Source organism: Andrographis paniculata, unplaced genomic scaffold (genome assembly GCF_009805555.1).
Source record: "Andrographis paniculata isolate CXL003 unplaced genomic scaffold, ASM980555v1 Contig69END, whole genome shotgun sequence".
Taxonomy (NCBI): Eukaryota; Viridiplantae; Streptophyta; class Magnoliopsida; order Lamiales; family Acanthaceae; genus Andrographis; species Andrographis paniculata.
In genome coordinates, this window is record NW_026137605.1 from 8,510,573 (window position 1) to 8,529,931 (window position 19,359).

The 19,359-nt window shown below is 34.6% G+C and overlaps 6 protein-coding genes across 12 annotated transcripts; 3 read left to right on the forward strand and 3 right to left on the reverse strand.

Annotated features, from left to right (window-relative positions):
* The first annotated feature begins 3,216 nt into the window (after positions 1-3,216).
* Positions 3,217-4,483, forward strand: LOC127263445 (protein PLANT CADMIUM RESISTANCE 2-like). Its single transcript, XM_051292463.1, has 4 exons — positions 3,217-3,526; positions 3,738-3,809; positions 3,915-4,124; positions 4,211-4,483. Exons 1-4 carry the CDS (start codon positions 3,346-3,348, stop codon positions 4,282-4,284), a joined length of 537 nt encoding a protein of 178 aa, XP_051148420.1. The 5' UTR covers positions 3,217-3,345; the 3' UTR covers positions 4,285-4,483.
* Positions 4,484-7,392: 2,909 nt separating this feature from the next.
* On the forward strand, positions 7,393-8,927 carry LOC127263446 (dynein light chain 1, cytoplasmic). Of its 2 annotated transcripts, none has more exons than XM_051292464.1 (3): positions 7,393-7,516; positions 7,964-8,287; positions 8,533-8,927. In XM_051292464.1, the coding sequence occupies exons 1-3, from the start codon at positions 7,514-7,516 to the stop codon at positions 8,680-8,682; spliced, it is 477 nt and encodes a 158-aa protein (XP_051148421.1). In that variant the 5' UTR covers positions 7,393-7,513; the 3' UTR covers positions 8,683-8,927. The 2 variants fall into 2 exon arrangements, with proteins under 2 accessions (XP_051148421.1, XP_051148422.1); XM_051292465.1 differs by lacking the exon at positions 7,393-7,516 and adding an exon at positions 7,574-7,630.
* A 101-nt stretch (positions 8,928-9,028) lies between these two features.
* LOC127263441 (F-box protein SKIP28) lies at positions 9,029-11,158 on the forward strand. Of its 2 annotated transcripts, XR_007841478.1 has the most exons (3): positions 9,029-9,358; positions 9,848-10,561; positions 10,647-11,158. XR_007841478.1 is itself a non-coding variant. In XM_051292456.1 (2 exons), exons 1-2 carry the CDS (start codon positions 9,029-9,031, stop codon positions 10,406-10,408), a joined length of 891 nt encoding a protein of 296 aa, XP_051148413.1. In that variant the 3' UTR covers positions 10,409-11,158. The 2 variants fall into 2 exon arrangements, 1 of the variants encoding a protein (XP_051148413.1); XM_051292456.1 differs by having other exon boundaries at positions 9,848-11,158.
* Positions 10,452-11,131, reverse strand: LOC127264001 (glucan endo-1,3-beta-glucosidase 3-like). Its single transcript, XM_051293326.1, has 2 exons — positions 10,689-11,131; positions 10,452-10,596 (listed from the first exon to the last, which is right to left on the reverse strand). Exons 1-2 carry the CDS (start codon positions 11,129-11,131, stop codon positions 10,452-10,454), a joined length of 588 nt encoding a protein of 195 aa, XP_051149283.1.
* A 231-nt stretch (positions 11,159-11,389) lies between the features above and the next one.
* On the reverse strand, positions 11,390-15,403 carry LOC127263443 (protein TIFY 7-like). Of its 5 annotated transcripts, none has more exons than XM_051292459.1 (9): positions 15,247-15,400; positions 15,063-15,155; positions 14,574-14,644; positions 14,171-14,226; positions 14,021-14,102; positions 13,872-13,947; positions 13,703-13,760; positions 13,272-13,423; positions 11,390-11,521 (listed from the first exon to the last, which is right to left on the reverse strand). In XM_051292459.1, exons 2-8 carry the CDS (start codon positions 15,145-15,147, stop codon positions 13,315-13,317), a joined length of 537 nt encoding a protein of 178 aa, XP_051148416.1. In that variant the 5' UTR covers positions 15,148-15,155; positions 15,247-15,400; the 3' UTR covers positions 11,390-11,521; positions 13,272-13,314. The 5 variants fall into 5 exon arrangements, with proteins under 5 accessions (XP_051148416.1, XP_051148417.1, XP_051148419.1 ...); XM_051292460.1 differs by having other exon boundaries at positions 11,404-11,552; positions 15,247-15,401; XM_051292462.1 differs by lacking the exon at positions 11,390-11,521 and having other exon boundaries at positions 13,048-13,423; positions 14,021-14,054; positions 15,247-15,403.
* A 623-nt stretch (positions 15,404-16,026) lies between these two features.
* LOC127264082 (plant UBX domain-containing protein 2) lies at positions 16,027-19,155 on the reverse strand. Its single transcript, XM_051293459.1, has 3 exons — positions 17,963-19,155; positions 16,601-16,879; positions 16,027-16,501 (listed from the first exon to the last, which is right to left on the reverse strand). The coding sequence occupies exons 1-3, from the start codon at positions 18,821-18,823 to the stop codon at positions 16,217-16,219; spliced, it is 1,425 nt and encodes a 474-aa protein (XP_051149416.1). The 5' UTR covers positions 18,824-19,155; the 3' UTR covers positions 16,027-16,216.
* Positions 19,156-19,359: the final 204 nt, after the last annotated feature.

Below are 19,359 nucleotides of genomic sequence, written 5' to 3' on the forward strand. Positions count from 1 at the left end.
AAACAGAAGAGATAATTAATGTGCACTCAAGAACCAAAATTAAGTTTAATTTGTCCTGTTTTGTTTTGTTTTATTTTTGTTTTGGAACGAAATGAAACTTCTATATATATATATATATATATTCTTAAAAATTTGACATCATTCATTGTCAATAATAAATTTTTGAATATATTATAATTAAATACTTAATTTTTTGTTTATCATTTTTGAAAAAAAATAGTATTTATTTCAAAAAGTTGTACTCCCATTGTCCTAAACACCGTGCAACATTTGTGTTTGGCATAGAAATTTAGGTGGGAAGTATTAAATATAGTAATTTGAGATAATTTGGATATTAAGTGACGTGATTGGAGAGAGAAATGATTATTTGTTTTTTTTTTTATATGAGTGATGTGATGAGATAAAGTGAAGTGTATATAATATATGTATAAAAATATTATTAATTATTTCTAAATTTGGAAATATTACATCGAGTTTAGAACAAAAAAAAAAAAAATATTGCAGGATGTTTGGGACAGAGAAATATTTAATTGGAGGCCGAGAAAAGTGTATATAGATGGAGGAGGGGGGCCAGGTGAGGTCACATGCAAGAAAAGGGTATTGGACAATTTCGAAGGTTCAAGATTATTGGTTCTTGGGGATGTGTACAAAATCTCGTGACAGAAATGGGGTCATAGAAGTTGACACTTGTTTAACGGCAACAATTTATTTATTTTTAAATGTGAAAAAATAAGTTATGTATGATAGATAAAACCTGAAAGTATCAGAGTTTGAAATTATAAACAGTTGGCATGATTCGCTTAAATAAATAAATGAAAGTAACACATATCATTTTTACATATAAAAAAATACGACAAGTTAGGTCCAATAGTCAAATATTTGGAGGGAGATCCTACCATGCTAAATTTTGGGATATTGTGGTCTCTAATTAATTGAATCTTATTCATATATGAAATATTTTCTTTATTTATTTGTTAGTAAGAGTCAATATTGTCATTTTAATTTCTAAAGTTATATAATCAAGTTTCTGTTTGTGTATGTTTGTGCTGAGAATGAATAAATTTAGTAGTCTATGTACGTGGCGCCTACTATAGTTAATTCCCTTGTGAGTTATGAGGAAAAATACTTCAAAGGCTGTTTTTATTTGTTTTTGTTGGGGGATTGAATTTTAAATATACTATTCATCCTAATTTTTTTTTCAAAAATATCAAATTAAATATTTAATTTTTATTTTTTATATTATACTAAAAATCAATTTCACATTCAAAATATCATATCTACACCTATTTATATCACATCATACAACTATTTAAATTCAAAATTTTTATTATTCAAATCTCAACTCAAAATCCAAACTTCCAAACAAACACACCCTTAGTTTATTTTTTATTTAAAATTTAAAAATTAATAATCTTTTATATTAAAAAATAGTTATGTGGAATGGAGTGAGAAAAATACTATTCTGTCATTAAATTTTTAATATATATCCTTCAATATTATATCTATTTATAATATTGTTATAACTACTTATACATTCAGTTTATTAAAATTTTTCTCTTACATCATTAATTTATTCATATATAATTTTTCACAATAATTAAATTTTATATCATAATCAATCAATATAATATTATATTTATTAAAATTTGTGTCTAATCCAAACTAACTTATAATTGGTCGACTGAGGAGTAATTAATTTATATCCACAAGATTGAAGATCTACATCCAACGGTCAGGATCAACTTGCTCTCGGATGGTAGGCTAGGTTACAATATTGGGCCTCCCGATGTGGACTTCCATGAGCCTCTACTTTGGTGATCATGGGCCATATATACTTATACATTTACTATAAAATTAAAATAGATTTTGTTCTTTTTTTTATTTTAAACTAAAATTAATATTACGTACAATTTTAAATAAATACACTATATAATCTCACAAAACTCATTAAAACACTAATTAAACAAAAATTCAAATTAATATTCTATTTAAATTACAATCAAATAAACTTATATTTTCTCTGTAGACTTTATAAGTATATATTTATTTTTTATATGAAATTTAATAAAAATATTGTATGGTGATAGTTTCGTATGTAAGCACTATTTCACTGTTATGATATGTAAAATTATTGTGAGAGTATTGATGTAAATAAATATAAATATAAGAATATTTGTAATAAAAGTGAGATTGATATTTACTATGTATATATATAAAAATGTTACTTTTTGTTTAGCTAAACAAAATAAAAAAATAATAATAATAAGAAAAGAAAAATATATACTTTCACGAGGACAAATTAAGTAAAATATACAAAATGTTAAATTTCAATCAATATCTAATCTATTTAGTTTATTGAAAAAAAAAAGGACTTCTTGTAAAAATCAACTTGCATTGAGTAAACTTTGATCGTGGCATCATATATTCAAATATTTTGATGTTACTTAAAATAAAAGGTCTGTCACTATACTAATAAACTATTCTCTCCATCTCAAATACTGTACAATATTTTTTTTTTGCTATGTCCCAAATAACTTGCAACATTTCTAAAATATGAAATAATTAATTATAAATCTCTACCTCATATTTTATCCCATCACATCACCCAAATAAAAAAATAAAATATACATTTATCTCTCGTCACATCACCTAATTTCTAAATTATCCTACTTACTACTATCTACCTAAAAATCCGTGAGTATTTTATTTTATCTTACAGTAGTTTCATTCAATTTGGGGATAACCTAAAAAAATGTCTAACCTGATTTCTGCAATTTCAGGACATATCTAAATTACATGGAATCCACCAATTCCTCAACGGTTGATCAAAGTCTATTTCCATAGTATATTATTCATTCTAAGTCAAGGTAATAAACGTGTGGGGGAAAGTTGAAAGTGAAAGCATAGAAGTGTAAATCTGTGTATCAAAGGCTAAAATCATAGCGCATCAATTTAAGAATGATATGAATTACGATTTCTAAGAATGATATGAATTACGATTTCCGCGTACCGTGTTTCGATATGGTGTTGATCCAACGGTGATATGTTGATCTCTGCCCTCAGGAAGGTATCTGGAACCTTCCAGTGCCGACAATCACACCGCCATTTCCGTTCGGTGTCGTGTTGAAGCTTGAACTCAGTCAGTTCTGCTAATTCAGGAAAACAGATGTAGTCCTCAGTTACAGCGACGTGTTGAACGACTAATATTCAACACTTGACTCTTCAAGGATATATATATATATATATATATACGAGATGCAGCAGCGTGATAATCATCAATTTCACTTCGAAGTTGTCACAAAATAATTTAGCCAGTGCTTTTTCGCATACCTGCGTAATCAAATCATGTATTCTTCAAGTTCAACCGATTACCAGAAGTTCTATGAGCCAGCCGCGACTCCGCCGCCGGTGGCAGGAGTTCCGGTCTTTAAATCATCGGAGTTAACAGCTCCTCCTGTTCCGAAATCATCTCAGGCGGCTACTTGGTCCTCCGGTCTATTCGATTGTTTCTCCGATATGAAAAGCTGTACGTTTCTCCATTGCTAAAGCTAAATTTCCGTTTAATCGATCAATCAGCAATTCAGCATTCAACGATATTTCTAGCTTCAATTTTTCGCTAAACTTGTTAAATTAATCCGTGCTCCGCAGCTCCATCTATCCATAAGCACTCAACGTCTCGCGCAGCTTAAATTTCTTCTTAACTCCTTCAATTAATCCTCGATCTGTTTTCCGTCCAGGTTGCATCACTTTCTGGTGTCCGTGCATCACCTTCGCTCAAATTTCTGAGATCGTGGACAAAGGAGTAACCAGTGAGTATTTTACACACAGTTTGGTAATCAAACCACGCAATCAAAGCAGTTATCCTCTCCAACAACAAATTATTAACAACTGATAAATTCGAATTTCACCTGCAGCGCGTCTGATGAACGGACTAGTCTACACTATCGCACTCCTGGCCGGTTGCCCTTGCTGCTACTCGTGCTTCTACCGGGAAAAATTGCGGAAGCAGTACGGTCTGCAGGAATCGCCGTGCGGAGACTTCATGGTGCACTGCTGCTGCGAATCCTGTGCCCTCTGTCAGGAGTATAGGGAGCTCAAAAATCGTGGATTCGACATGTCTATCGGTACGTCTATTCTTTACATTTATATACGTACGCATTCACGTGACAAATACGTGCAAAAATAATTTTATTTTATTTTTTTATTGTAGGGTGGCATGAAAATATGGAGGTGAATAAAGAGGTGGTGATGGCGCCAGTAGTTGAAGGAGGAATGACGCGATAAATATTTTTTTATTATTATTAAATATATATTTAGGGTTTGTTTTTTTGAGGTAGTTTGAGAAACTTGGTTTGCTTTTAGATTGAATTTGAATTTTATGTAGTTTGAATTTTTGTGTTCTTTTAAATCTGTAGGTTTGGTTTATGTTTTGAGATTTTGATACGTGTTAACGTGATAGTTAATAAAAATAATAATGTAAATATATATTAAATTAAATTTATAAAATTATTAATAGTGTAATTTGAGTATTAATTTATATATAAATTATTTTTTATTTATTTGTATTAAATAAAATTTTATTATATACAAAATAATATTGTCTCTCGAAAGATTTTTTATTTTTTTTATTTTTGTCCGTTTTAAAATAATTTAATTATACTATATATCTAATATAATAAATAAATTTTCAACTTACAATATATTACACAAATATAGTTACTTTTATATTACACTATACTAATATGAATATTTGTCTTTTTTCTTTTTTTCTTTTTTTTTTTTTACTGCAATCCAATATAATACTAATATTTAAAAATTTATGTGCAAAAAACAAATACCACCCTTCCAATGTGAGTATATATTTTATTAAATTATACAGTAATAATTAACATGATCAAATAATTAATTTATCATATTTTTGCACGATCGTGCAAATTATTTTATAAATTAAAAAAAAAAGAAAAAGAAAAAAGAAACACACCGGAGAACCTAGGGTGTGTTTCTTATGTTGGGTTTGGGAAGATTGAGTTTGTGTTTGGTTTGGATTTGAACTTTTTAGAAGTTTTGGGAATCTGCGTTTCTTTGGTGTAGTAGGTTTTGTTGGGGTTTGGGGAGTTTTATTAAATAATGATTTGATAGGTGATGATTGGAGTGATGAGATTTTTAATTTAATTAAAAATAATTTATATTAAATATAAAAGTAATGGAATATATAGAAAGAGTGATTTTTTTTTTCATTTATTATTATTTTTTTCATCCGTAATTAAAAAAAATAAAAATAAAATTCGGATCTACTTCTAAGTCTTGCTTACAGCTACATACAGAAGAATAAAGAAGAATAAGCGTGTGCACGGCTATGCATTTGTTCGGAAACAACACTAAATGCGGCAGACAGGGAAATGCAACCACATTTGCACGGCGATGGTCGATTGTTATTTGTTGTGTGCTTCACGTAACACCAAAAACAGCATAATAGAATCAATCAAGCAAGGTCGTGCTCATTCCGTATAAGTGGTTGCTTCCCGTAGAAATTGAAGCAGAAAAATAGACCTAAGTGCACGGCCGTGCACAACTATCCATATTCTTCTGGCTCCCATATGAAACCTTTAGCGAAGAATGAAGGCAACGTCGGATTGATGTGTACAATAGTCCTATCACAGATTTATCAAAAATTGCATGAATTTACGAAATGGATTAACCAATTAATCCCAAATTGAAATGTAGTTCGACTTTCCTTACTTCTTTACGCTCAACCGCCGAAAACTCTATCCCCCGTCAACGTGCGTCCCCCGAAATCCTTCGCGGCAATCCTTTGCTTCACTCGCCGACGAAATCACTAAATCCCAGGATCTTTGCTCTGCAATGAAGGGGGTGAAGGAAATTTGGGAGAAAAATTAAAAGCACGAATGGAAGATGAGAAATAATGGAGGAGAGAGAAGAAGCAGAGTAATGAACAGAAGATATAATGGTAAAGGAGAGAGATATAAGTGTAGTCAATGCCTATAAAGCTACGTTGCATATTTTGTTCTCCTATGTCTGCCTCGCGCCAAATTAATATTCTACAGTAAATGAATAGGAAGTTTGGGAAGAATTGTACCAAAGAAACACACCCCTAAAGTATCTCCACAGTAGGTTTGGTCAAACCGGATATGAAGAAACACACCCTTACATAATTGTGAAGGAGAGATGATTGAAAGGTCATGGGTGTAAACCCGATGCCTCAGGTCACCTGCCACACATGGTTCGCTTATTGTGACTTTTCCGTTGGATCTGGTTTGCAGGGTACTAGGTTCGGCCGAGGGTTGCAATTTCAGTTAGCGACTGCGGATTCCCACGTCATATAAAAAAAAAAAAAAAAAAAAAAAGGAGATTGAAATTTAGAAATTTATGTGACATTAATAATGTGTTATTTGAAGTTATTCTTTGGGTTGACAATATATATGAAATTAGTATTGCTCCTTCCGTTTTGTCTGATTCATTTTTATTTTTATTTTTGTTCATTCTATAAGGAATATAGGAAATACCTATTTGCATAATAGAATGATACTGTATTATTATTATTATTGACTAGTTGCTTGCAACCTAAGACAAATCAAACAATTCATTCCCTTCCGATCGACTTTCTCGTAATTTCGCAATGACCATATTTGTGCTCACATTTATTTTCAGATTATTATAATTTACAATTTTAAATATATATATATATATATATATTACATTCAACATTCATTTCTTCAAAATATTACATGTAAAGCTTATTTGATTTAATATTTATTTTTAAATAAAAAAATAGCTCAAAACACAAACAAATACAAACCTTAAGTCCTTAACCCAATGAAAAGAATTATACATATTGTGAGTCAATATTGTGTAGATAGCACATGAATTCATATAATTTATATTAATATTAATATTAATATAATATAAATGCATTATATAAAGGCAATTGTCCACAAAATGTATATTATTATTGATTCCAGTATAAAATATATTTTTATGCGCATGATTTTTATTATTTATCATATGATTAATAAAAAAAGATATAGAAAAAGTGATACATTTTTACTTCAAAAAAAAAAAAAGATTTAAAAATTAAAAATAAATTTAGATGAGAGTATAACATTTAGAAAGATGTTGATCAATTATTCAAACAAACTTCCAAATAGGTCAGATGAAAATCTAACATAAATACAATAAAAAAGTTGTAGAAAACTCCTAATCCCGATCGATGAAATTGTCTCTGTTCTCAGCCGTTTCTTCTTTGTTCATCTTCTGGTTTCCATTTTCGATCTCTGCAGAAACAAATCCTAAACAATATTGTAATCAACTTTGGTACCTAAGGCTAACCTCGAGATAAGCATTCTCTTCCTTTCATTTGATTAATCAGTAATGGCGATTGGCTTTGGTTGTTTGAGCCCCTGCAGAATAGCGCACTTTGCGGTGCTTCTTCCGGAATCGCCTGCTGGGGACTGCTTGCTGCATTGTTTCTGAGCACAGATCTCTAGGAGTTTCCATGGTGAGTATATATTTCCATTTCCATTTCCATTTCGTTTTCATTATTAAATTCTCGAGTCCAAAAATTGGAAGAAAGAAGAATCTCTGTGCAAAGTGAGATGGCCCACGGAAGAAGGTGGAGCAACTTTATTCAACCGTGATTGTCGATACTTTTGTCGCTCAATCTTTTTCTCATTTCCAGTTTTCTCCTTATCTGTTTCAGTTCATATGCTTCTTTGTTTTGCTGTTTCTGAAATGTGCATTTGTGTAATTGTATCATCCCTACAGCATAACAATAATCCATTGTCAACAGCATCACAATTTCATTGCCTTTGCCCCCAAACATGATCTGAAAAGCTCCTCAAAAGCACCAAATTACACTAGCGACTACAAACCTCATTCCTTTCGAGATTCCTGTCTCATTTCTTTCTCTCTCTATCTCTCTCACTTCTAATTTTATGATCATCAGGTGATGAAGAAAGGATTGGCGTCTGAATCTGGTTTTTGTGAAATGGAGGGGTCTTCTGCAGAAGAAGAGCTGGAGAGAAGGAGCAAGTTCCTGCACAGCTTAATACAGAAGAAGAAGAAGGATAAGAACGACGTCGTAGTGGTGGAGCAGAAACAGCAGCAGCAGCAGCAGCTCAGTGACGATGTTCTGAAGAAGATACGTGTTAGAGCCTCGGATATGCCTCTTCCCTTGCAGAACCACGCCTTCAAAATTTCCAGAGCCCTTCTTGACTCCATGGCTTCTCCCAAGGTCGACAGCAAACGCCTCGCTCTCTCACTCAAGAAGGTACAATACAAATACAAATACAAATACACAAACAACATAAACATTTCACATAATCATATATGTCTGATTGAAGGATGTGTTTATGGAGGTTCTAGCAAAACTTTCTCATGGGAGTTGTTTTCTTGGCTGTTTGACCCTTGTTTTGTCCACATCTGACCGTATTTCTTGAAACTCTAAGTTCTGAATTCAAATTGGTAGTTTCTTGGGGATGATAATATATATATATATATGTATATTGATGGCAGGAGTTCGACTCTACGTACGGACCCGCGTGGCATTGCATAGTGGGGACGAGCTTCGGGTCTTACGTGACGCATTCGCTGGGTGGATTCTTGTACTTCTCCATCGACAAGGTTTATGTTCTTCTCTTCAAGACTGCTGTTCAGCCTTTATAGTTGGATCAATTGTGATCATATTCTGCCCATTCACCATCAATCTTGTGCTATATCTGTTTTCTGGAATGCAAAATCGATGGTCCATTCATGGTGATTGGTTTTGGACGGGACCGTAGATTTTTTTTTTTAATCATTTTTATGTTGGTTGGGGAAGAAAGAATCTTAGGAAGAAGATTTCGAAAAGAAACAAATGAATGTTACTTTTGACTTTGTCTTTGAATGCTAACATGGTGTTTTTTATGACATGTCTCTATCCCTATCAGTTAGTAGTATTGTTATAAGATTTCGTATCCATATTCTCAGCCACAACTAGCACTATCCCTTCAAAGGGAATAGGTATTCATCCATGGCAGGCTGTAGAGATCATTTCCAGAATTCATCACCATCACCACCAAATGAAGCCCTCTTCTTTGTTCTGCCATATCTCCCCCTCTTTGAGCTTCTTGCCATGTCTCAAGTCTGCAAATCACTGAGGTATGCCGTGGCCACTGATCTTCTCCCATGGCTGGAAATTGTCGTCTGCTGGCCTCTCAATCTGCGTATCTCCGATGACATCCTCGCCGGAATTGCCTCCAGAGCCGGTGGCAAGCTGAAAACTCTTGCCCTCATTGGATGCACCAGGATCACAGATGATGGACTTCTCAGGGTTGTAGCTCAAAATCCCTCAATCACTAAGGTACATACATACATATATATGTATATATATATAATATCTACGATGAGGGAGAGGTTACGTGCTAACGGTAATAAATTAGCATGGTGTTGATTTAATCTGCACCACATAATAAATAAGAAGTATCATATGATTTCAATTAACATAACAAATATTTATAGATGTGCTATATGGACATATTTCGTATGTTGAGATTAATAATAGTACGCCCCATATTGCGACTGTTGTATCGTGTGTTGTCAATATTGCGTCGATATATAAAATTCAGCATAGTAACTCCAGTCCTACGGTGCTGTTTGGGAAAATGTCTGCATGCTATTTTAAATAAAAACATATACTATCATTTTATACTTATAGGTATGATGTATTAATATTTTTATTTGTTAAAATCAATAGTAGCGTGTGTTATGCAAGAATATATCGTTTGTGTTGTCAGTGTATATGCTCTATTTGTATTAACTTGTTTTTCACGATGATTCTGTGCTATCACAGCTACTTCTCCCGGGGTGCACGAGATTATCGCCTGCCGGAGTCATTACAGCCGCGAAGCTACTGGCCGGAAACAGCCACAAATTAACCACCCTCGCCATCAATGGCATCTACGATATTCAAAGGGACGACCTCGACACCCTTCGCAGCCTCATCAAACCAGACAATGAAAACCAGAAGACACTATACCACAAGTACAAGCAGTCATCCTTGATCCTTCCATCGACTGATCGCGCAATAGATGTCGACGTTTGTCCTAAGTGCAACCAAGCGAGAATGGTGTTCGACTGTCCTAAAACCCCTTGCCCGAAGCGGCAGCAATTTAAATGCAGAGGATGTGAAACGTGCACGGCGCGCTGTGTGGAATGCGGTGTTTGCATAACAGCCTCGGAGGAACCTGAAGAGGCTGCGTGCAACGACACACTCTGCTTGGATTGCTGGCTGCAGCTGCCCAAATGCAGTTTCTGCAATAAGCCGTACTGCACCCAGCACGCCGATCAGCAGCAGAATGTCGCCGGTTCTTCAGGGTTCCTATGCGACGCTTGCCACGCCGAATTCTTTTGAATGTCGGAGAAGACGACAGAAATCATTGGGTGCATCTCTTTTTTTACAGAATGCGTCGAGTTTTATCAAAATCGGGTGCATCCAACATGTCCGAGAACTCAAAGAGGACAGAATGTGCGGATCGACTGGCCAAGCGCCGAGTCATTCGCAAAGGTACCGTGTATTTATTACCAGATATCGTAATTATACTGCATAGAATCGAAGTATAGTAACAAGATAGTCGATCGATACCTTGTAGGAAGACGCAAGAACCGTAACCTGCAGCCGGAGAAAGAGTTACCGGAACAAACTTGGATTCGTAGTCGAGATTGCGGCCACACTGTTGAAGTCGCAGGTTCCATCTCCCATCGCCATCCGCTGATAATAAGCGTTGAACGCGTACGAGGCGTGTCCCAGGATGCTATCCCGTTCGTAACACGGTTTGCCCTGCATGAGCAAAGAGCAGTCGACTTTCCCAGGCCCGCACGCCCAGTCGAGCGCCACGTGTAACATCCTCTTGTCCGCTCCGTCCCTTGCAACGCAGTAAGTCTCATTCGCAGTATCGCTCGCCAAGACGGTCCCGGAATCCGTCAAGTGCAGAGCATACACCGCCGTGCCATCCACGTCGAACAGCCCCCAATTCTTCCCGGAAACGGTCCCTGGCTTCACGTCCTCGTTGTAAAGCTCATAAATGTATGTAACGACGGAAAATCGAGGATGCTTCGGAGTACTTAGCCTTGACATAGTTGAAATACGGGTAGACGTTTAGCATGAGATTCGATCCGATCGAGTCGAGTCGAGTCGAGGAACTCTAGCATCGGCGCCACGAAAGGCTGCAAAGTTTAAAGAACGCTCGCCACGGCGGGAACGATATTTTATTTTCTAGACAAAATAGCATAAAATCCCCTGGTGGTTTTCCAAATTCTCTGAAAATCACCTTTGGTTTTAAAATTTCATATTATCTACTCGTGATTTCGAAAATATTGCAAAAAACACCCCTACCGTTAATATTTAACAGCAATTGTACTGCACGCGTGTGTGTATTCTTGGAAATTCTCTCCTGCTCTCATTCGCTTTCTTTTTCTTCGATAAAAGTCCAATAAGAATAGGGCAGCACTCCGGCAAGACACACCTCTGCAATAATGGTAGTCGACAATTCCTAAATCTTCGCAATAAACAACGGATTTGGGTGAACTCGAATGGAGAAAAATAGTAAGAAAATCAATCTACTCTGTAAACCTTCAAATTGAAATTTTTATTTGAGAAAAGTGACGAAAGAAAAATGCCTGAAATATTAAGAAATGTGGTGTTGGTATTGGCCGACGGATAAAAATGGTGGAGCAAATATGAATTTTTTTTCTTGTACAATAAATATATTTTTTTGTATGCACAGTCACTCGTTTATTTATATATGAATCAGACATATTTTTTTCAAAATTGCTCGATTAGGCATTTTTTTTAAGATTTGGGTTAAACTTTAAAATCCCCAAATTTAAATGGGCAAGGATTTTAATCCATCTATGAATCTAACAAACATAATCAATCATTAATCCCCTAAACTGAAATGAATTTTCAAGAAATAGAAGTGAAAAAAAAAAAAAAAATTGAGAAAAATAAAGAAAAAAGAAGAAGTAAAAGGAAGAACAGTAAGCTGGCAGGGGAAGAAGAAATAAGAAGATAGGAGAAGAATATGTATGTATGTATATATGTTTATGTGTGAAAAAAAAAAAAGAAGAAACAGAGACAGAAAAAAAAAAAGAAGAAAGAGGAAGAAAATAGGTGGAGTGCGAATGTATGTTTGTGTAATGTGTGTCTGGGTTTATGTATGTGTATATGTATGTATAATGAAAAAAATATTAGTCAAAGATAGAATAAGTGATCAAAAGTAATAAATACAGGGGTATAATGGTCCAACAAGGTAAAAAATTAACACGGTTAGTCCATTTTTTAAGGAAGAGACGAGTGTGCAATATTTTAAAAACCACAAGTAAGTTTTATACAATTTTAAAATCAGAGGGAATTCGAGAAATCACAGGGGATTTTTTTACTATTTTACATATTTTTTATGAAGTAACATTTACATTAAATATATTTTATTAAAGTATATTTTTTAAGAAATTCACATATATTTTTAATCAAATACTACTATATATATTGTACCGTAATTTAATATACCATCCAACAACATCTCATCAATCAATAACTTACATGTAATTAATTTGTGTCATAATAACTACAAAGAAATATTCGACCCACCCCACCATTTATTTGCAACAACATACCCTCAGACATATGTAACATGTGGAGATTACATGTGGTCCCTAAAATCAATAATGCTGCTTTCATTTTTATTCACTAAATTGGCATCAACCAATACAGCCTCTCATATTTGGATATGGACACACAAACATGCTTATATACATGGCGATTGTTCACCATAGATAGTGTAATAGTAATAATAGTAATTATAGTGCCGATAACACACTAATATATACCAAACATCATGTTAGATAAAAATTAAAATAGATCTGACAGAACATACTAATACTTTATATATATCATGTGTTAGTTTTTAATATAATACACATGCAATCTATGAACAAATAGCACATAAAAATTGTCCATAAATCATATATTATAATTGAATTCAACAAATAAAATTAATATTTAAAACTATCACATTTAAAAGATAAACCGACAACACAGTGTAATAATCGCATATGTTGTATTCATTCAAGCTATATGCTGACAATTCATATATTTGATGTGTTGTCAGCACAATACTGATTAATTTAAATCAGTAGTTAGGATATTTTAGGAGTCTTGCTTAGAATAAATTTCATTGGAGTTCTAGAAAGTAACGACAAAAATTAAAAATGCTTACAGGTTTCATGGTAGAACGAGAATCTCGTAGGAGATCTCACATGTTAAGGATGGAGGCATAGTCGGGAGCCATGGTCGTCGGCTCCGGAAGTAGCGCAATCCGATGCCGTTGCTGCCACTTTGTATGGTGCTGCATTCATAAGCCTGCAGCATCTAGAAGTTCCTTAATGGTGTAAAAAAACTTTCTATTTTAAATCATGTGGACCTTACAAAAAAATTAAAGATCTATTTTTGGTGGATTTGGATGATTTGAAACATCTTTTTTAGATTAATCACCACGTGAAAATAATATTTATCGACATTTTTTTTTTTGTAAAGGAGTCCCCACAATGCATAATGTGCTCCTAAATTTTCTGAAATTCATTAATGAGACAATAATAGCCATTTAACTATTCTCTACTAAAAGTCGAAAAAATCAAACATCTATATTACCTTTCCCTACGCTTCGCCAAAAATCGAGCAAGGGAAGCTCTGTGTGCTTGTGGAATAGCTGCAGAAAAGAAAAAATAGAAATAAAAATACATATTGTCTTACTGTGAACAAGATGATAATGTAACACTACATATAAGAATGGTTTCCAAATTGGCATGGGAATGAATACCAGATGATATAAGTTTTGGTTGAGCCATTTTAGATTGAACACAATCATTCCCAGCTAGATATGCAATGGCCTGAGCCTACATAAAAACAAATAAATAATAAAATATCAGCATCTGATAGATTGAGCAAAGAATGTCAAAGACGCTGCACCTTATCTGGAGAGATGTCATTGAAGACGGTAACCCTTCCACCATAAAAAATGGTTAGGTGAGTCGATGTTTTAGAATTAATCCTACATAAAGATAACAATTAAAAAAGATGTTCTGAAAAATTATTCAAAACATGTATACTATTTCTCACCATGGAACCAGAGGTGGATGAGAAGTTGCAATAGGATTTCCATTAGGATTGCATTGCTTCAAATTAGCAAAAAGATGAATTATAAGTCTTGATAAAATTGGAAGTTGTCAAATGTGAATTTGCATTAATTTGAGCAAAGGATGTGTTAAAATAGTAAAATGCAAGCTCATATATGTATATATATACATATGTATTGATGCATATGTAATTAGCAAGTGTTGAAAGATCGATCAAAACCATTTTTGAGATATTCTTATTGCAATCAAATATATTCAACAAACATAACATAGGAAGAACATAAAATAATTCATGCATTCAAATAATATATTAAGTTAAAAATAAGACATTCAGAATGCTCAACACTGCAATCCACTGCTACTTAGAGAAAGGATCAGAAACTAACCAGGAAATCAGCCAATTGTTGTTGTTCATGCTTGGGTACAGATTTCTCCGAAGCATATTTCACCATCAATCCTTGAAATGAAGGAAGATCAGAATCTATTTTTGACTGATTTTGCTAAAATAAAATCTCATTTCATATCACATTCTGAGGAATTAAATATGCTCCAAACAATTGGAAATTCCGATTTCCAAACCTTTAAATATAAAATTCCTTTACGACACACAAATTTATAAAGAGGTGGAAATAATCTGAACTACAGATTAAGCATAATGAAAACATCAGCAGCACTTCTATAGAACTGAAAAAATGCAGCTTCTAAAAACGAAAAAAGCACCGTACAAAAAGACCATAGAATCGAATAATATTTTCATTCCCAAATTGAATGGCACATACAATAACCAGCAGATTCTCAGCCAAAAACACCATTGTTTGACATCACAGCAAGCAAAAAGAAATTCAACGTAAAGAGACTTTAAACAGCAAACACACCGGCGTCTCCGTAGTTTCCGTCGACAAAATCTTCCTTCACAATAACAGAATCCTTTGCACTCAACCCTACGAAACCTCTCTCCATCTCCAAATCTAAAACAAACAACCAAAAAAACACAGTTATCAGTAATTGAAGAAGCCACTAAACAATATGGATGGAAAATGTTACAAAAGGTGTATGTACAGCCTCAAGTAGAAGGCAGAGAGCCTGAGCCGTTAACTTTGAAGCAAATTCTGCAAGCAGCTACGAAGGAGAAGAATCGATACTTCGTTTTATAGTTCAGACTTCAGCGTGCTCGGCAAGGGTGAGGCGTTTTTCGGAATTTTAAAATTTTATATATTTTTCAATAAAAATATTGTTAAAACGTACTAACTACTAATTGCTTACTTTGTGTTATTTCTTTGGCATCATTGGTCATAAATATTTATAAATTAAAAAAAAAAACAATAACATATATTTATATTATAGCATCAAATATGGCGTGTTCGTTTATAGGATTTTGTCAAAATTCCACTGTTCATCCAAAATTTTTTTTTCAAAAATATCAAATCAAACAATTATTTTTTATTTTTTTATTATACCAAAAATCAATTTTACATTCAAAACATCACATCAACACCTATTTATATCACATCGTACAACTATTCAAACACCTAAATGATTTTGAAGCCGGAAACTCAACTGGCCTAACCTAGTTTTAAAGCAAATACACTATTTTGTGAAATAATAAAAGTAATATAATGTACATAATATATTAATTTTTTTAAAAAAAAAAAAAAATTGTGTGAATTTGTTTTGCAAAAAATCACATCCAGAAATTCTTTTCAAGCCTGTTTTTATGGCCCAAGACTGGTAATATTTTTAATAGCTCGGGCTCATTAGTTATAAATAAAAATTAAAAATTAAATAAAATGTAACGTTAGACTATTAATGACAGCTCTAATTACGCAAACAATTTAAGCATGCATATGTAAACAGTAAAATTGTTATAAGACACAGAATAATCATCAAAAGAAAAAATGTGTCGTTAGCTTCATGTTCCCACAAATTGGATTAACGAAACTAACTGCCGGACAGGGCAAGATTGCAGACTACATTACAAACACAACCCAAAAGAATCATTTCAGCCGGCGCCGGATGGGATCAAACAAACTTACGATGATGACGACAACGAAGACGACGGAGGAGGAGGAACTGCGGTAGCAGAATCGAGGCTTTGAATGATTTCGAGGAGCTCGTTGCAAAGCCCCGTGAAAACAGCGTCATCCGTTTCGATAGGCTTGAACTTGACGAGGGCTGAAGGGACCAAATCCTCCTCCTCCAGCGTCACAGCCCTATGTCCGGTTGCCGGATAATGCGGGATCACACGCCGCTTGATCGGAATGGGATGCATCAGCTCGAACTCCAATCCCGGGTCTTTCAATGCACCGCTCACAAACTAGTCCAAAAAACAAGCCAAATCGCATTACATATATATATATATATGTATGTATGTATATGTATATAATGAAGGGGTTGGGGTTCGATCGGGACTAACCTCATAGAGAGCGCCGGTTGGCTCGGACGGAGAAAAGATGCCTTGAAGGACCGTATTGTCGGGGAACATGATCCTGATGACCGTTCGGTTATAACGTTTTCTAGCAGCTTTCGCTTGTTTTTCTCTGTATGATTTGGGGATTAGAAGCTTTGATTCCTCGAGTTTCTTCCTCCTGGATTCTGCTTCGCGTTTTACTTCTTCGGCCGAGAGGTTGTAAAAGGAATCAGGCAGCTCAATTTTTGCAGCCACACTCTCAGGTACAGAGTAAAAAACTCGAACCTAAGCACAAATTCCGGAAACAGAATAGTGAGCGAGAAATCATATTACGAATCAACGATCGATCTTATTTTTCCCTTTCACAGAAATCAAGAACTAAAACAAACTAAGACGATTAAGAAATCACATTAATTTCGCCTTCAACGCTCCAACAAGTCAACATAAAAATAGCTATAAATTGTCTAAATTGACTAGGCGATAATCTCACAAATTATATTACAATTCCTGACATAAAAAAACAACCAAGCTTCTCGTATAACATCCATGAAAAGATGTTCCAAAATGCATCAACAACAACTTCTGCATTATAATGTGTGTACATTATGATCAATAGGTTCTACAGAAGCACCATATTGCTATCGTCTACTGATTGCTCATAACATCTAACATCGAATGGAAACATTATAGTGACCCGAAAGTTTCTTATTACATTCACAGCAAGATGTTCCAAACTGTATTGTTAAATGATTATCTCCTCTAAAAGTTTAAATTTCAAGAGATGCATAATTAATTACTCCCTCCGTCCTCCAAACTTACTCTCACTTTTCTTTTTAGTCCGTCAGCTAATTTTGGCCATGTCAACAAATCAATATTTAATTATTATTCTCTATTCAATACTTATTTATAACAAATACCACTAACCTTATTACATTATCTTTTCATTTACTTTAATTTCTAACTAAATTTTCAAAAATATCCCTAACTACCAGAAATGCACTAATTTTAATGGACGAATGGAGTATTATATAGTCAACCAGAGGGCCCCTCACGCGCAATGTGGATTTACTTACGAATCTTGTCCGTAAAAACATTTGATACTATATTAAACACCCATTTCACCTAAAAGCTTTTAGCTTAAGGGGATACGTATAATCAATTATTATATAGTTAATCAACACATATTTCACGAGAAAGGTGGATTTACGTGTGCTTCGATAACAACTTCTAAATAATTAAGTTACCAATGATCAATGGATGCTACCGAATAAAGTAAATGCCGATCGATGAAAGATATAGGCGATGTAAGTTCACAAGTGCAATCAACTCATATATAGACGAAAATTAAGAACGAATCGGATGGAATACCTGTCTGTCCACAGGCTTTGGCACGACGGGCTCCCCTATCTTAACCAATGGCTCCTCTTGCTTTGAAGGCAACTCTTTAGCCTTCTTAGGTTCCAACATCGATACGGCATTCGACACCAAGCCAAGACATTCCTCAGAAGGATCATCCATGTTTAGAAACATCTCCCCATCCTCCTCCTTCAATCGAAATCCAATGCACTCTAGCAACTCCACGCCTCCCGGAACATCGACTATGGCCTCCTTTATCTTCGGATTCCCCATCCTTATCTTTCGAAACTTCGAATTCCCCGGCTCCTTGACCAGATTCCTCAGAAGCCTCATTACAACCTCAATGGAAGCCTCGCTAGGGTTTGAAGACAGATAAGTGTTCACACAACTCTGCAATTGGCTATCGACTTCGATGGTTATTTTGTTGTTGTCGGTTTCGGCAACTGAATCCGAAGAGGTCAAGCAGGATTCGACGTGAGCTGAAACCTCCTCTTCCGATGGGTATCCTTTGCCGCAAACTGGACACTCGAACACCTGTAATGAATAGCCTTTGGGATTCCTTTTACCTGATGTAATCAACGGATTGAATGGATCGAAGCCGCTCTCAGGCGACGCTGCGCTAGGGTTTGATTTGGATTCGGACTTTGTGGTCTGTGATTTCTGGTCGGAAGCGGCGGGTACCGTTCGAGGCAACTGCCTGGGGTTAGAATTGGAATTGGAATTGGCATTCGATTGCGATGACGGCAACGAGGAGGACGAAGAAGAAGATCCGAGAACTCTGCCTTGGCCTTTGAATTTGCCCGACGAGGAAGACGAGAAAGGGGTGTTGACTTTCTTCATAAACCCCTTCATTTTATCCCTCATTTCATCCATTGCTTGTCCGATTCGAGAAACGGGGATTAACGAATTCGAAGAAATTAAATCACCTGCAACCAAGCGACCAACGTGATTGATGCCCAAATTCTTAGGTTTTCGCGATCCTTCAATTCCGATGCGAAAAGTGGCAATTGACACTCAATCTGGTGTCGATTTGATTGGGGAGCAACGGAATTTGAGATGGATAAAGCTGGGAAGATAGAATCAACGGGAGGGTTGGAATTCCCGCACCAATCACCAATGTGAAGCGCGACTTGCAGAAAGGGTAAGAAGTCTGGAGAAGAAGGTGGGATAAAAAGACGAATTTTCCGTCTCTTTAGGGGCCGAAATAAGAATTATGAAAAATAAATAAATAAATAAACTCAGAAATATTGCAAAAAAAAAAAAAACGACAGAGAACAAGAGAATTCGTTATACTCAGAAGCGCGTTCTTTTAGGGTGTGTTTGTTCGGGAATTGGATTAGAACTTCACTATTTTATCTCTTTTTTTAAAAAAAAAAATATCATATTAAACACTTATTTTTTTTTATATT

What these genes read in the sequence shown, in the direction of transcription:
- LOC127263441 (XM_051292456.1), top strand. Translation starts at nt 9,029, where the DNA reads ATGGCAGGCTGTAGAGATCATTTCCAGAATTCATCACCATCACCACCA. An exon ending in AAAATCCCTCAATCACTAAG is followed by an intron (nt 9,359 to 9,847) that starts GTACATACATAC and finishes GTGCTATCACAG; the next exon opens with CTACTTCTCCCGGGGTGCAC.
- LOC127264082 (XM_051293459.1), bottom strand. Translation starts at nt 18,823, where the DNA reads ATGGATGAAATGAGGGATAAAATGAAGGGGTTTATGAAGAAAGTCAAC. An exon ending in CAAAGCCTGTGGACAGACAG is followed by an intron (nt 16,880 to 17,962) that starts GTATTCCATCCG and finishes ATTTGTGCTTAG; the next exon opens with GTTCGAGTTTTTTACTCTGT. An exon ending in CAACCGGCGCTCTCTATGAG is followed by an intron (nt 16,502 to 16,600) that starts GTTAGTCCCGAT and finishes TTTTTGGACTAG; the next exon opens with TTTGTGAGCGGTGCATTGAA.
- LOC127263446 (XM_051292464.1), top strand. An exon ending in TCGCTCTCTCACTCAAGAAG is followed by an intron (nt 8,288 to 8,532) that starts GTACAATACAAA and finishes TATTGATGGCAG; the next exon opens with GAGTTCGACTCTACGTACGG.
- LOC127263443 (XM_051292459.1), bottom strand. Translation starts at nt 15,147, where the DNA reads ATGGAGAGAGGTTTCGTAGGGTTGAGTGCAAAGGATTCTGTTATTGTG. An exon ending in ATGACATCTCTCCAGATAAG is followed by an intron (nt 13,948 to 14,020) that starts GTGCAGCGTCTT and finishes GTTTTTATGTAG; the next exon opens with GCTCAGGCCATTGCATATCT. An exon ending in TTGGCGAAGCGTAGGGAAAG is followed by an intron (nt 13,424 to 13,702) that starts GTAATATAGATG and finishes AGGAACTTCTAG; the next exon opens with ATGCTGCAGGCTTATGAATG.
- LOC127264001 (XM_051293326.1), bottom strand. Translation starts at nt 11,131, where the DNA reads ATGTCAAGGCTAAGTACTCCGAAGCATCCTCGATTTTCCGTCGTTACA. An exon ending in ACGAATCCAAGTTTGTTCCG is followed by an intron (nt 10,597 to 10,688) that starts GTAACTCTTTCT and finishes GATTCTATGCAG; the next exon opens with TATAATTACGATATCTGGTA.
- LOC127263445 (XM_051292463.1), top strand. Translation starts at nt 3,346, where the DNA reads ATGTATTCTTCAAGTTCAACCGATTACCAGAAGTTCTATGAGCCAGCC. An exon ending in TTTCTCCGATATGAAAAGCT is followed by an intron (nt 3,527 to 3,737) that starts GTACGTTTCTCC and finishes TTTTCCGTCCAG; the next exon opens with GTTGCATCACTTTCTGGTGT. An exon ending in CGTGGACAAAGGAGTAACCA is followed by an intron (nt 3,810 to 3,914) that starts GTGAGTATTTTA and finishes TTTCACCTGCAG; the next exon opens with CGCGTCTGATGAACGGACTA.